Genomic DNA, 11,871 nt, shown 5'->3' with positions numbered 1-11,871 from the left:
TTGCTGACCGTCATTTCACTTATCTGTGACACACAAGTCTTTCATCTTGTTTGGGTGGCATGAAGCAAGGAGAGTTTCAATGATCCAAGCATCATATTCTCACAGCCTCCTACATCTGGCTCAAGGGTAAAATCAATAAATCATTTTATGATCCCTTTCTACAGATGAAAAAGCTGCAGCTAAGGAAGGGACGGTGACTTGCCTAAGCTACTGGGCCAGTGGGGCTGGAGCCAGGCCTGCAGCCCAGACATTTGGAGCCCCAGACCAGGTTTCTTTCCATTCCAACAGCTATTTTCTCTGCTCTCCTGTTAAGTTGAGATTTCTGCTCCTGCCAAGCCCATCCTACAGAATGAGGGAATGGACCCTGCAGCAGATTTACAGTAGGTACCCAACAATTATCCCAGATATCAGATTTTTTTTTTTTTTTTTTGAGATGGGTTCTCACTCTGTTGTCCAGGCTGGAGTGCGGTGGGGCGATTATAGCTCATGCAGCCTCAAACTTCTGGGCTCAAGTGATCCACCCACTTCAGCCTCCTGAGTAGCTGCGACTACAGGTGCATGCTACCAGGCTAATTTTAAAATTTTCTGTAGAGATAGGGCCTGGCTATCTTGCCTAGGCTGGGTCAAGCAATTCTCCCAGCTTAGCCTCCTAAAGTGCTAGGATTACAGGTGTGAACTACTCCACCCGGTCGTAGATATCAGATTCGTAAGCAGACATGATTAACAGTGGTACTTCGGGGTTTGGGGGAGAAGTGGCACTTCTGTGCACTGGGGACACCTAGGCTCCCAGCCCACAGCAGAAGCCCAAGACTAAAGAGAAATATTCCTTAGGGAGCGATAGCAGAATGTGGCCCCCTAGACTGTAGGCTCCCTGAAGCTGGAGGCTGAGTCTCTGCAAACTATCTGCTTTGCATATAGTAGGTGCTCAATAATTTATTGGACAAAATAATAGCTACTATTACCAAGCTTTCAGCCTAGCACCAGGTCATAGTGAGTGTCATATGCTGTCTCATTTAATTCTCACAACTGAAATAAGAAAAATAAAAATTCTGGGCCAGGTGCGATGGCTCACACCTGTAATCTCAGCACTTTGGGAGGCTGAGGTGGGCAGATCACTTGAGGTCAGGAGTTCGAGACCAACGTGGCCAACATGGTGAAACCCTGTCTCTATTGAAAATACAAAAATTAGCTGGGCATGGTGGCTTATGCCTGTAATCCTAGCACTTTGGGAGGCCGAGGCGGGTGGATCACGAGGTCAGAAGATCAAGACCATCCTGGCTAACACGGTAAAACCCCATTTCTACTAAAAATACAAAAAAATTAGCCGGGCATGGTGGTGGGCACCTGTAGTCCCAGCTATTTGGGAGGCTGAGGCAGGAGAATGGTGTGAACCTGGGAGGTGGAGCTTGCAGTGAGCTGAGATAGAGCCACTGCACTCCAGCCTGGGGGATAGAGTGAGACTCCGTCTCAAAACAAAAACAAAAACAAAAACAAAACAAAACAAAACAAAAAAATTAGCTGGGCATGGTGGTGGACTCCTGTAATCCCAACTACTCGAGGAAGGAGAATCCCTTGAACCAGGGAGGCAGAGGTTGCAATGAGTGAGAGCGAGCCACTGCACTCCAGCCTGGGTAATGGAGCAAGACTCTGTCTCAAAAACAAAAACAAAGAAAGAAAACAAAAACCTGACTTGAAGCTCTCAGACCCAGAAGAAACAAACCTTGTGACATCCTCACGTTGGCTAGAATCTCTGCTGGCCCAAATACCTCTTCTCAGTCTCCTTCCTCATTGGCCCCAGGGCCTTTAAATGTTGACATCCCCAAAGCTTTGGCCTTCCCACCCAATCCATCTTCCCTAGATGATCTTAGCCACGCTCATACCATCAGACATAGGCTGAAGGTGCCAGATCTAAATCTAGCCCAGAGTTCCCACCTGAGCACTGAGTTAGATTATTCGCCTGCCTTCTGGACACCTTCTCTTGGATGTACCATAGGACCAGGCTTGCATGACTGCACTCATTCTCTGCCCTTTCCCTGCATTTCCCAGCCTGCTTAATGGCATTAGGGCACCTAGGTCAGAGCCTTGGTTGATCTCTTCCCTTACTCTCTCTCTCTCTCCTTACCATCCATACTGCCACATCTCAGTTCCTGCCCTCACCATTTCTTGCCTGGTCTCTTATGATCAATCTGTAACTGGTATCTCAGGCTCCCAGCATGATGCTCCTCAAACCTGCCCAAATGCACTAGTTAAAATGCAAATGTGACCTCTTCCTTTCCCAAAACTCTCCAGTATATCCTCATCTCCAGGAGCCCAGACCGTGTGCAAAGCATCCAAGATCTCTGACTACTTAAAGCCTCCTCTGCTATCGTTCTCCTAGATGCACGTGGGACTCTCATAGGGCCAAAGTCTTGTGCTGCCTCCCTACTCCATCTATTTCACCCCACCACGCCCTTGCACACAATGTTCCCTCTGTCTGGAATGCCTGTCCCTGCCTTGTCTGTTTACATGTCTGTTTCCCTGTTAGATTGTGAGTTCATGTTTCTACATCCAACACCTCACACATGATCTGTGAGGCCCTGCAACTCTGATCCCTGCTGGCCTCTTTACCTCATCCTACTTTGCTCCACACTCCAACCACACAGCCTCTCTTGCCCTCCCTGACTCAGTCAGATTCCCTCCCCAATTATGCTTTCAAAGAACTACGGATCTTCTCTTCACAGCACTGAATCCCGTGGCACTTTTACATCCATGTCAGTGACTGTGCAGTCAATGTGAGTGTCTCCCACTAGGACATGAGCTCCATAGGAACAAGGGGTTGGGTCTGGTACTCAGTGTAATTTTTTTTTTTAAGAGATGAGGCCGGGCATGGTGGCTCACACCTGTAATCCCAGCACTTTGGGAGGTCGAGGTGGGTGGATCATGAGGTCAGGAGTTTGAGACCAGCTTTGCCAATACGGTGAAACTCCGTCTCTACTAAAAATACAAAAATTAGCTGGGTGTGGTGGCACACGCCTGTAATCCCAGCTACTCAGGAGGCTGAGGTAGGAGAATCGCTTGAACTCAGGAGGTGGAGGTTGCAGTGAGCTGAGATCGCACCACTGTACTCCAGCCTGGGCGACAGAGTGAGACTCTGTCTCAAAAAAAAAAAAAAAAAAGAGAGATGAGTTCTGGCTATGTTGCCCAGGCTGGTTCCAAACTCCTGACCTCAAGTGACCCTCCTGCCTCAGCTTCCCAAAGTGGAATTACAAGCATGAGCCACCGTGCCTGGCCATAAATTTGTTAAGTGAATAAGAGCACACAATTCTTTTTTTTTTTTTTTTTTGAGATGGAGTCTTGCTCTATTGCCAGAGCTGGAGTGCAGTGGCACGATCTCGGCTCACGGCAAGCTCTGCCTCCCAGGTTCACACCATTCTCCTGCCTCAGCCTCCCGAGCAGCTGGGACTACAGGCGCCCACCATCACGCCCGGCTAATTTTTTGTATTTTTAGTAGAGATGGGGTTTCACCATGTTAGCCAGGATGGTCTCGATCTCCTGAACTTGTGATCCGCCCGCCTCGGCCTCCCAAAGTGCTGGGATTACAGGCGTGAGCCACTGTGCCTGGCGAGCACACAATTCTTAGACATTAGGGGCTGTGTGATGCAGGAGACAGAACACAGCTTTAAGAGCCAAACAGGCCTGGGTTTCAATCTCACCTCTGCCACATACTATGTGACTTTGGGAAAGTTGCCAGATCTCACCTAAGGTGGATTCTTCATCTATAAACAAAAAACAATACCCACTTTGTAGGCATATACATGTGCAGAACTTAGTAGGAGCTCAAAAAATGGTAGCAATTGGCCGGGTGCAGTGGCTCACGCCAGTAATCCCAGCACTTTGAGAGGCCGAGGTGGTCGGATCACAAGGTCAGGAGTTCGAGACCAGCCTGGCCAACATGGTGAAACCCTGTCTCTACTAATAATACAAAAATTAGCTGGGCATGGTGGTGCCCGGCTGTAGTCCCTGCTACTTGGGAGGCTGAGAGAGGAGAATTGCTTGAACCTGGGAGATGAAGGTTGCAGTGAGCCGAGATTGTGCCACTGCACTCCAGCCTGGGCGACAGAGCAAGACTCCGTCTAAAAAAAAAAAAAAAAGGGAGCAATTACCCTAGGTCTCCTAGGATGCCCGCTGAATAAATATTTAATTCAATGTAACTTCTTGTTTTAAAAGGTGCTTTATGATTATGAAATGTATTTTTGTCATTCTGAAATTATCTTGGATGTGGAGTCTCACATTTTTAAAATCTGTTGGTTTATTCCTACTTGGTAGATGGGAAAACTGAGGTTCAAAGAAGTAAAGTGACTGTTCCAAAGCTGTACAGTTAGTGGCAGAGTTACAAATCTGGTCCAAGTCAATGACCAAGCTAATTTATTTATGTATTTAGAGGTCTCACTCTGTTGCCTGGGCTGGAGCACAGTGGCATGATGACAGCTCACCGAAGCCTCAACCTCCTGGGCTCAAGCAATTCTCCCACCTCAGCCTCCCAAGTAGCTGGGACCACAGGCATGCACCACCATGCCCAGCTCATGTTTTAAAATTTTTGTAGAGACAGGGGTCTCACTTTGTTGTCCCAGCTGGTCTCAAACTCTGGCTTCAAGCAATCATCCTGCCGTGGCCTCTCAAAGTGCTGGGATTAAAGGCATGAGCCATTGCATCCTGCCCAAGCTAATTTTTAAAAACTCAGAACTAAGTGCTCTATCTATCAAATAACAAATTACATCCTTTAGTTACCGGGCTCCTGTACTCAAGAGGCAGGTTGGCAGAATAAGAAGTGCTGTAGGTAGGCCTGTAATCTGAAGATGCAGGTTCTGGTCCTGTTCACACTCAGGTCCCTCACGTGAAAGGCAAGAGTAAACATGAAATACCACGATTTCTCCTTATTTCACGTACAAATGCTAGACAAGTGTAACATCTTCGTGGAATCACTTTTCTTCTGGGCTACTATAAACTTTTTTTTTTTTTTTGAGACAGAGTCTCGCTCTGTTGCCCAGGCTGGAGTGCAGTGGCGTGACCTCAGCTCACTTCAACCTCCGCCTCCCGGGTTCAAGCGATTCTCCTGCCTCAGCCTCCTGAGTAGCTGGGACTACAAAGGCATGCGCCACCATGCCCAGCTAATTTTTGTATTTTTAGTAGAGATGGGGTTTCACTATGTTGGCCAGGCTGGTCTCAAACTCCTGATCTCAGGTGATTGCTCGCCTCGGCCTCCAAAAGCGCTGGATTACAGGCATGAGCCACTGCCCCCGGCCTACTATAAATTTTTGAAGGGCAGCTGCTGTCATCTTTTTCCACATTCTCCATAGCCCCTATCATGGTGGTTTGAAATAAGAATAAAAGTGTGTTGAAGGAATGAAAGTTTGCCTGAGTGAATGGAAGAATGTCCTCTATTTCCTGTTTCCAGCTCCCCAGCTCCCCGTCTGCCTTGGGGTGCCTGGAGAGGGGATAACTGTCATTCAGACCTGGCCCTAGGCCAGGAAAACAGGTTTGTCATGGAAGGAAATTGAAGATGCTGCGTTTACACTGGAGATTTGCTCTCAATTTCCTATCAGACTGCGAGCGTCCTGAATGGGGTATAGGAGCCTGTTATTCATTTTTGTTTCCACTGCTCAGCTTCCATGTTTGGTACCAGCTCTCAAGATGCTTTGAGATGGACTAGGCAGGAGATCTGAGGACCAAAAGCTCAGACTCAGATGGAGCAGAGAGTGGACAACATTCCCATCCTTAGACTGCTCTGAGAGAAAATGGGCTTGCTGGTGGAATAGAGATGGGTGGGCTGGAAATGGGATGCACAAAAAAGGCATATCCCCCCGACAACCACTCACGCCCCAATTTTGAAGGAAAACTTTCATCCTGGTGTAGGGAAAAGGCAACTTCCCCAGGACGTAATAAGGAACATTTTCAAGTTGTAAGGAACCGGAATATCTTTATATCATTCATTCAATCAGGAAAAAAAAATTTTTATTTGAATCCTGTCAAACCTGGATCCCTTTGTATCCATCTACTTAGAATATTTTTTCCAGGCCGGGCGCGGTGGCTCACGCTTGTAATCCCAGCACTTTGGGAGGCCGAGGCGGGCGGATCACGAGGTCAGCAGATCGAGACCACGGTGAAACCCCGTCTCTACTAAAAATACAAAAAAAAATTAGCCGGGCGTGGTGGCGGGCGCCTGTAGTCCCAGCTACTCCGAGAGGCTGAGGAAGGAGAATGGCGTGAACCCGGGAGGCGGAGCTTGCAGTGAGCCGAGGTTGCGCCACTGCACTCCAGCCTGGGCGACAGAGCGAGACTCTGTCTCAAAAAAAAAAAAAAAAAAAAATTTTTTTTTCCTTCTCCCTACTCCTTTCCTCTTTTTGTTATTTTTCTTCTGCTGCTGTTGTTGTTTAAAACAATTCTTTTCTATATTGGAGCAAGAAACATTTCACCAGACTGTGAGGATCTGGCCCATACTGTGAAGCAAAGGGGCTTTCTAAACTCAATTTTCTTTCTTCTTTTTAAGTCCCCCCTTTCCCCTGTCCCTCGGGAGAGACAACAGAAAATAATTGATCCATCATCCAGTATCAGGCCCAGGAGATTTACATGCAAATTCCTCCTCGACCCCTTCTCAAATTTAAAATCCTAGAAGGGAAAAAAAAAATTCTAAAAGTAGCAGGAACTCTGCTGGCCACACTCCACCCCTTACCAGGTGAGAGATGTGGAGGGGATAATTCACCCACAACCCCCCAGTTTCCTCCTGCGTCACACACGCCACCCCTGTCTGGTGTGGAACCACTTAAGATTTGGGTAAAACTCCCCTCTCGCCCTGGAGACGGGATCTGGAAGCTTTTAGGGGGCGGAGGTAGAGGTGGGGAGGCAGAAGGAAAATTCCCCCAAACGTTCGTCAGGCCTAAGAGAGTCGTCCCTTCACTCAAAATTGCCCGTCACCCCCCGCCCCCCACCATTAACTTTCGATTAAGACCTCCTCCTTAGGACAACTAAACTTTACTTTGCACAGTTAAGATTTGCAGCGGAAGAAGCGGGTGGGAGAAGCCGCAGCTCCGGGCCATTCTCCTTTCCCTCGCTCCCTCCAAGCCCCCCGCCCCAACCCTCCAGCTCCGGGCCTCCGAGTTCCTGAGTTTTCTCACTTTGAGGTGCCACCGAACACAAAGAACCATAATGGGCTCCTTTGTGCTGGCTACGAGGTAATTACGCCTCGGAGTCCTGGTCCCTTTAAGAGTCTCTTAAAGAGACAGGCTCCCATTTTTCAGAGGGTTTTTTAAGGGTGTGTGGAGGGGGAGGGCGAGGGGTCTACGTGTAAAGTGAAGTGAAACTTTCGCCTGGGCTCTAGAAAGAGCGGACAGAAAAGGTCTTTGTAAATTGTTAGTTTTTTTTTAAGCCTGTTTTAATTTTTAAATTTGAGATTTTTCACTCGATTTGAAAAATTGGAATAGGAATAGGTGGGGTTCGAGGATCGGGGGCGGGGGCAAGGGTTTAAAGAGTTCCCCACCCGGCAGAGCACCTCGGCCCGGGAAGAGGAGTGAGCTAGGGTCGAGTAGTGTCCCCCGATCTCGCCGCGGCAACTCCGGAGAAATCCCGGGCTGGGCAAACAGCCCTTAATATAATAATAGCTTGTCTCTTTAAAAAGCAAAAGGGGGGGGAAAGTTTTGTTGGCATCTGGTTTCTGATCTCATTATGTTGTGGTCGACCAATCCAGCCCTCGGGCCTGGTCCTCGGATTTAAATCTGATTGGCCGAGAGCACATTTTGGGTTGGTGCTTAGAGCTCGACGGGGCGGTTTCAAGGATCCCTTTTTTGGGGGGCTGAAGAGAGGGCGGGGCCGCCAGCGGGGGCCCCCTTGAAACCGACTAATTGGGATCGGAGAGGCCGAGGTGAGGGCTGGAGGAGGCACAAAGAAGTCGCTGGGTGCAGAAGGGAGGGGAGAGGGGGAGCTGAGAGGCGAGAGGAGGAGGAAGAGGAGAGAGAGCAGCGGCGCGCGGTGTCTCCGGCGACTCAGTCCGACCGCGGCGAGCAAGCGGGCAGGCGCACCGCCCCCTCCCCCGCCCGGCCTCCCCAACTCTGCGGCCGCGAGCAAAGTTTGCAGAGAGGCGCGGGAGGCGGCAGCTGCAGCGAGGAGGCGGCGGGGAAGGAGCGCAGTCTCCGGGTTGGGGCGGGGGCGGGGGGGCGCCAAGGAGCCGGGTGGGGGGCGGCGGCCAGCATGCGGCCCCGCAGCGCCCTGCCCCGCCTGCTGCTGCCGCTGCTGCTGCTGCCCGCCGCCGGGCCGGCCCAGTTCCACGGGGAGAAGGGCATCTCCATCCCGGACCACGGCTTCTGCCAGCCCATCTCCATCCCGCTGTGCACGGACATCGCCTACAACCAGACCATCATGCCCAACCTTCTGGGCCACACGAACCAGGAGGACGCAGGCCTGGAGGTGCACCAGTTCTATCCGCTGGTGAAGGTGCAGTGCTCGCCTGAACTGCGCTTCTTCCTGTGCTCCATGTACGCACCCGTGTGCACCGTGCTGGAACAGGCCATCCCGCCGTGCCGCTCTATCTGTGAGCGCGCGCGCCAGGGCTGCGAAGCGCTCATGAACAAATTCGGTTTTCAGTGGCCCGAGCGCCTGCGCTGCGAGCACTTCCCGCGTCACGGCGCCGAGCAGATCTGCGTGGGCCAGAACCACTCCGAGGACGGAGCGCCCGCGCTACTCACCACTGCGCCGCCGCCGGGACTGCAGCCGGGTGCCGGGGGCACCCCGGGTGGTCCGGGCGGCGGCGGTGCTCCCCCGCGCTACGCCACGCTGGAGCACCCCTTCCACTGCCCGCGCGTCCTCAAGGTGCCATCCTATCTCAGCTACAAGTTTCTGGGCGAGCGTGATTGTGCTGCGCCCTGCGAACCCGCGCGGCCCGATGGTTCCATGTTCTTCTCACAGGAGGAGACACGTTTCGCGCGCCTCTGGATCCTCACCTGGTCGGTGTTGTGCTGCGCCTCCACCTTCTTCACTGTCACCACGTACTTGGTAGACATGCAGCGCTTCCGCTACCCAGAGCGGCCTATCATTTTTCTGTCGGGCTGCTACACCATGGTGTCGGTGGCCTACATCGCCGGCTTCGTGCTCCAGGAGCGCGTAGTGTGCAACGAGCGCTTCTCCGAGGACGGTTACCGCACGGTGGTGCAGGGCACCAAGAAGGAGGGCTGCACCATCCTCTTCATGATGCTCTACTTCTTCAGCATGGCCAGCTCCATCTGGTGGGTCATCCTGTCGCTCACCTGGTTCCTGGCAGCCGGCATGAAGTGGGGCCACGAGGCCATCGAGGCCAACTCTCAGTACTTCCACCTGGCCGCCTGGGCCGTGCCGGCCGTCAAGACCATCACCATCCTGGCCATGGGCCAGATCGACGGCGACCTGCTGAGCGGCGTGTGCTTCGTGGGCCTCAACAGCCTGGACCCGCTGCGGGGCTTTGTGCTAGCGCCGCTCTTCGTGTACCTGTTCATTGGCACGTCCTTCCTCCTGGCCGGCTTCGTGTCGCTCTTCCGCATCCGCACCATCATGAAGCACGACGGCACCAAGACCGAAAAGCTGGAGCGGCTCATGGTGCGCATCGGCGTCTTCTCCGTGCTCTACACAGTGCCCGCCACCATCGTCATCGCTTGCTACTTCTACGAGCAGGCCTTCCGCGAGCACTGGGAGCGCTCGTGGGTGAGCCAGCACTGCAAGAGCCTGGCCATCCCGTGCCCGGCGCACTACACGCCGCGCATGTCGCCCGACTTCACGGTCTACATGATCAAATACCTCATGACGCTCATCGTGGGCATCACGTCGGGCTTCTGGATCTGGTCGGGCAAGACGCTGCACTCGTGGAGGAAGTTCTACACTCGCCTCACCAACAGCCGGCACGGTGAGACCACCGTGTGAGGGGCGCCCCCAGGCCGGAACCGCGCGGCGCGGCCCTCCGCCCGGGGTGGGGCCCCTACAGACTCCGTATTTTATTTTTTTAAATAAAAAACGATCGAAACCATTTCACTTTTAGGTTGCTTTTTAAAAGAGAACTCTCTGCCCAACACCCCCACAAGGTTTGTAATTAAAACTGTAAATAGTATTTGTAAATTTAATTATATATATTTTCTATTTAAAAGAAAAAAGAAAAAAAACACGGGTGTGGGCGCCAGGGCTGAAGAATGAGGTGTGTGTGTGTTGGGGGGTGTAGTTGGGGGGAGGGTTCTCTTTCTTAAGTGCCCTTCAAAACCCGCCCCACTTTTGGAGTTTTTTGGTGGTATGGCAGGGCTGGGCCTGCTGGGAGAGGCACCCAGCCTGAGCGCTGTTTGTGTTGGCTTTGAGTCGTTAGGAGTTTGTTCCATTCAACTAATATAAAAGCCAAATTTGTGAGCCTCCTCTCTGACGCTGGGCCTGTGGAAGCTGTTGGATATTTTTGAACAGGACTTGGATTCGTTTTGTTTCCTTCCCCCTTTTCTTTCCCTGCTCATTTGTCCTGTCTTCTTCACTCACTCTTTGGAAAAGTCCCAACTGAGATGAAGATGTGGAAAAAAAATCGGGGTCGGGGTGTGCTGGTGGGGAGAGGGCAGAGATCCGGTGAGGAATGGCTTCCACCCCCTGGCCCACTCCCCTGCAGGCTGGAAGATCTTTCTCCTCTCTGGCTTCTCTTCTTTTCAATTCACTGCACCAAGTGCTTCCAGTGGCCCGAAAATGCTTTTTGAAGTGTGTTTTGAAACAGCCTCCACCAACACACACCCCACCAGGAGTACTGATCCTGCCTCCCTGCATGTCTAGGGGAAGCATTCGCCTTTGAGCAGTTGCTTGCAAATCTGGGGAGTTTGAGACCTCTTAGCATCTCTTCCCTTCTTTCCCTGCAGTCTGTTCATCCCCACAGCCAAAAATCTCTGGCGTTCAGGTTAGCAGTTTCTGGGTTGGTTTGTGTGGGTTTTTGTTGTTGTTTGGGGCTTATTTTTTTCAAAAAGTGATAAAGACGGGTGGGTTGGAGGGAGGGGACTGATGGGCTGGTGGGCTTTTTAGTTTTCCTTTGACAAAAAGACTGATTTATTTAAAACTTGTCCAGAAAAAAATGAAAAAAAAAAAAAGGTGGTTATCTTTGCTTTAGAAGTCTCTGGACAGGCCCTTTGTGGCTGTGGGGGTGGGTTGAGTGTTTACATGACATTCTATATCACAAGATTGATAGGATGTTTAAAGCAGATGTTTCTTATCTTCCCCTGAGCCTCTACAAATAAAGTCAAGACTTTTCTTTTTTTGAGATGGAGTCTCACTCTGTCGCCCAGGCTGGAGTGCAGTGGTGCGATCTTGGCTCATGGCAACCTTCACTGCAGCGTTTCTCCTGTCTCAGCCTCCCAGGTAGCTGGGACTACAGGCGCGCGCCACCACTCCTTGCTAATTTTTGTAGTTTTAGTAGAGACAGGGTTTCACCATATTGGCCAGGCTGGTCTCGAACTCCTGACCTCGTTATCTGCCCGCCTGGGCCTCCCAAAGTGCTGGGATTACAGGCATGAGCCACAGTGCCTGGCCTGTCAAGACTTCTCTTAAGTTAACTTCCTGAGAAGTGATGTCTAAAAGTATCTTTGCTGGTGTAAGAACTCCAGTTTCCAACACATATTATTTCCCTCAACTATTTGGAATATTTTAGAATTTTAATTCCAAAGGATTGGTTTGAATACAAGTATACCACATAACTCAGTTTTCGCCATCTCCCGTTTCTTAACAGTGTAAATTAAAAGCTAATAATCATAATAATAAAGTGCATTTAATTATCTTCGAGAGATCTATCCTTTTAATTGTATTTAACAGGGTTGTAACATTTTATTAGTTTAACCAAACCACACCTCCTCCTCCCCTCCCCCC

General features: G+C 51.0%; 1 protein-coding gene across 1 annotated transcript; it reads left to right on the top strand.

Moving 5' to 3' along the window:
* The first annotated feature begins 7,897 nt into the window (after nucleotides 1-7,897).
* FZD2 (frizzled class receptor 2) lies at nucleotides 7,898-10,146 on the top strand. The gene has a single exon (XM_004092956.3). The coding sequence runs from the start codon at nucleotides 8,221-8,223 to the stop codon at nucleotides 9,916-9,918; it is 1,698 nt and encodes a 565-aa protein (XP_004093004.2). The 5' UTR covers nucleotides 7,898-8,220; the 3' UTR covers nucleotides 9,919-10,146.
* Nucleotides 10,147-11,871: the final 1,725 nt, after the last annotated feature.

This window comes from Nomascus leucogenys, chromosome 19 (assembly GCF_006542625.1).
Source record: "Nomascus leucogenys isolate Asia chromosome 19, Asia_NLE_v1, whole genome shotgun sequence".
Classification (NCBI taxonomy): Eukaryota; Metazoa; Chordata; class Mammalia; order Primates; family Hylobatidae; genus Nomascus; species Nomascus leucogenys.
This window is presented reverse-complemented; position numbering and strand designations above follow the sequence as displayed.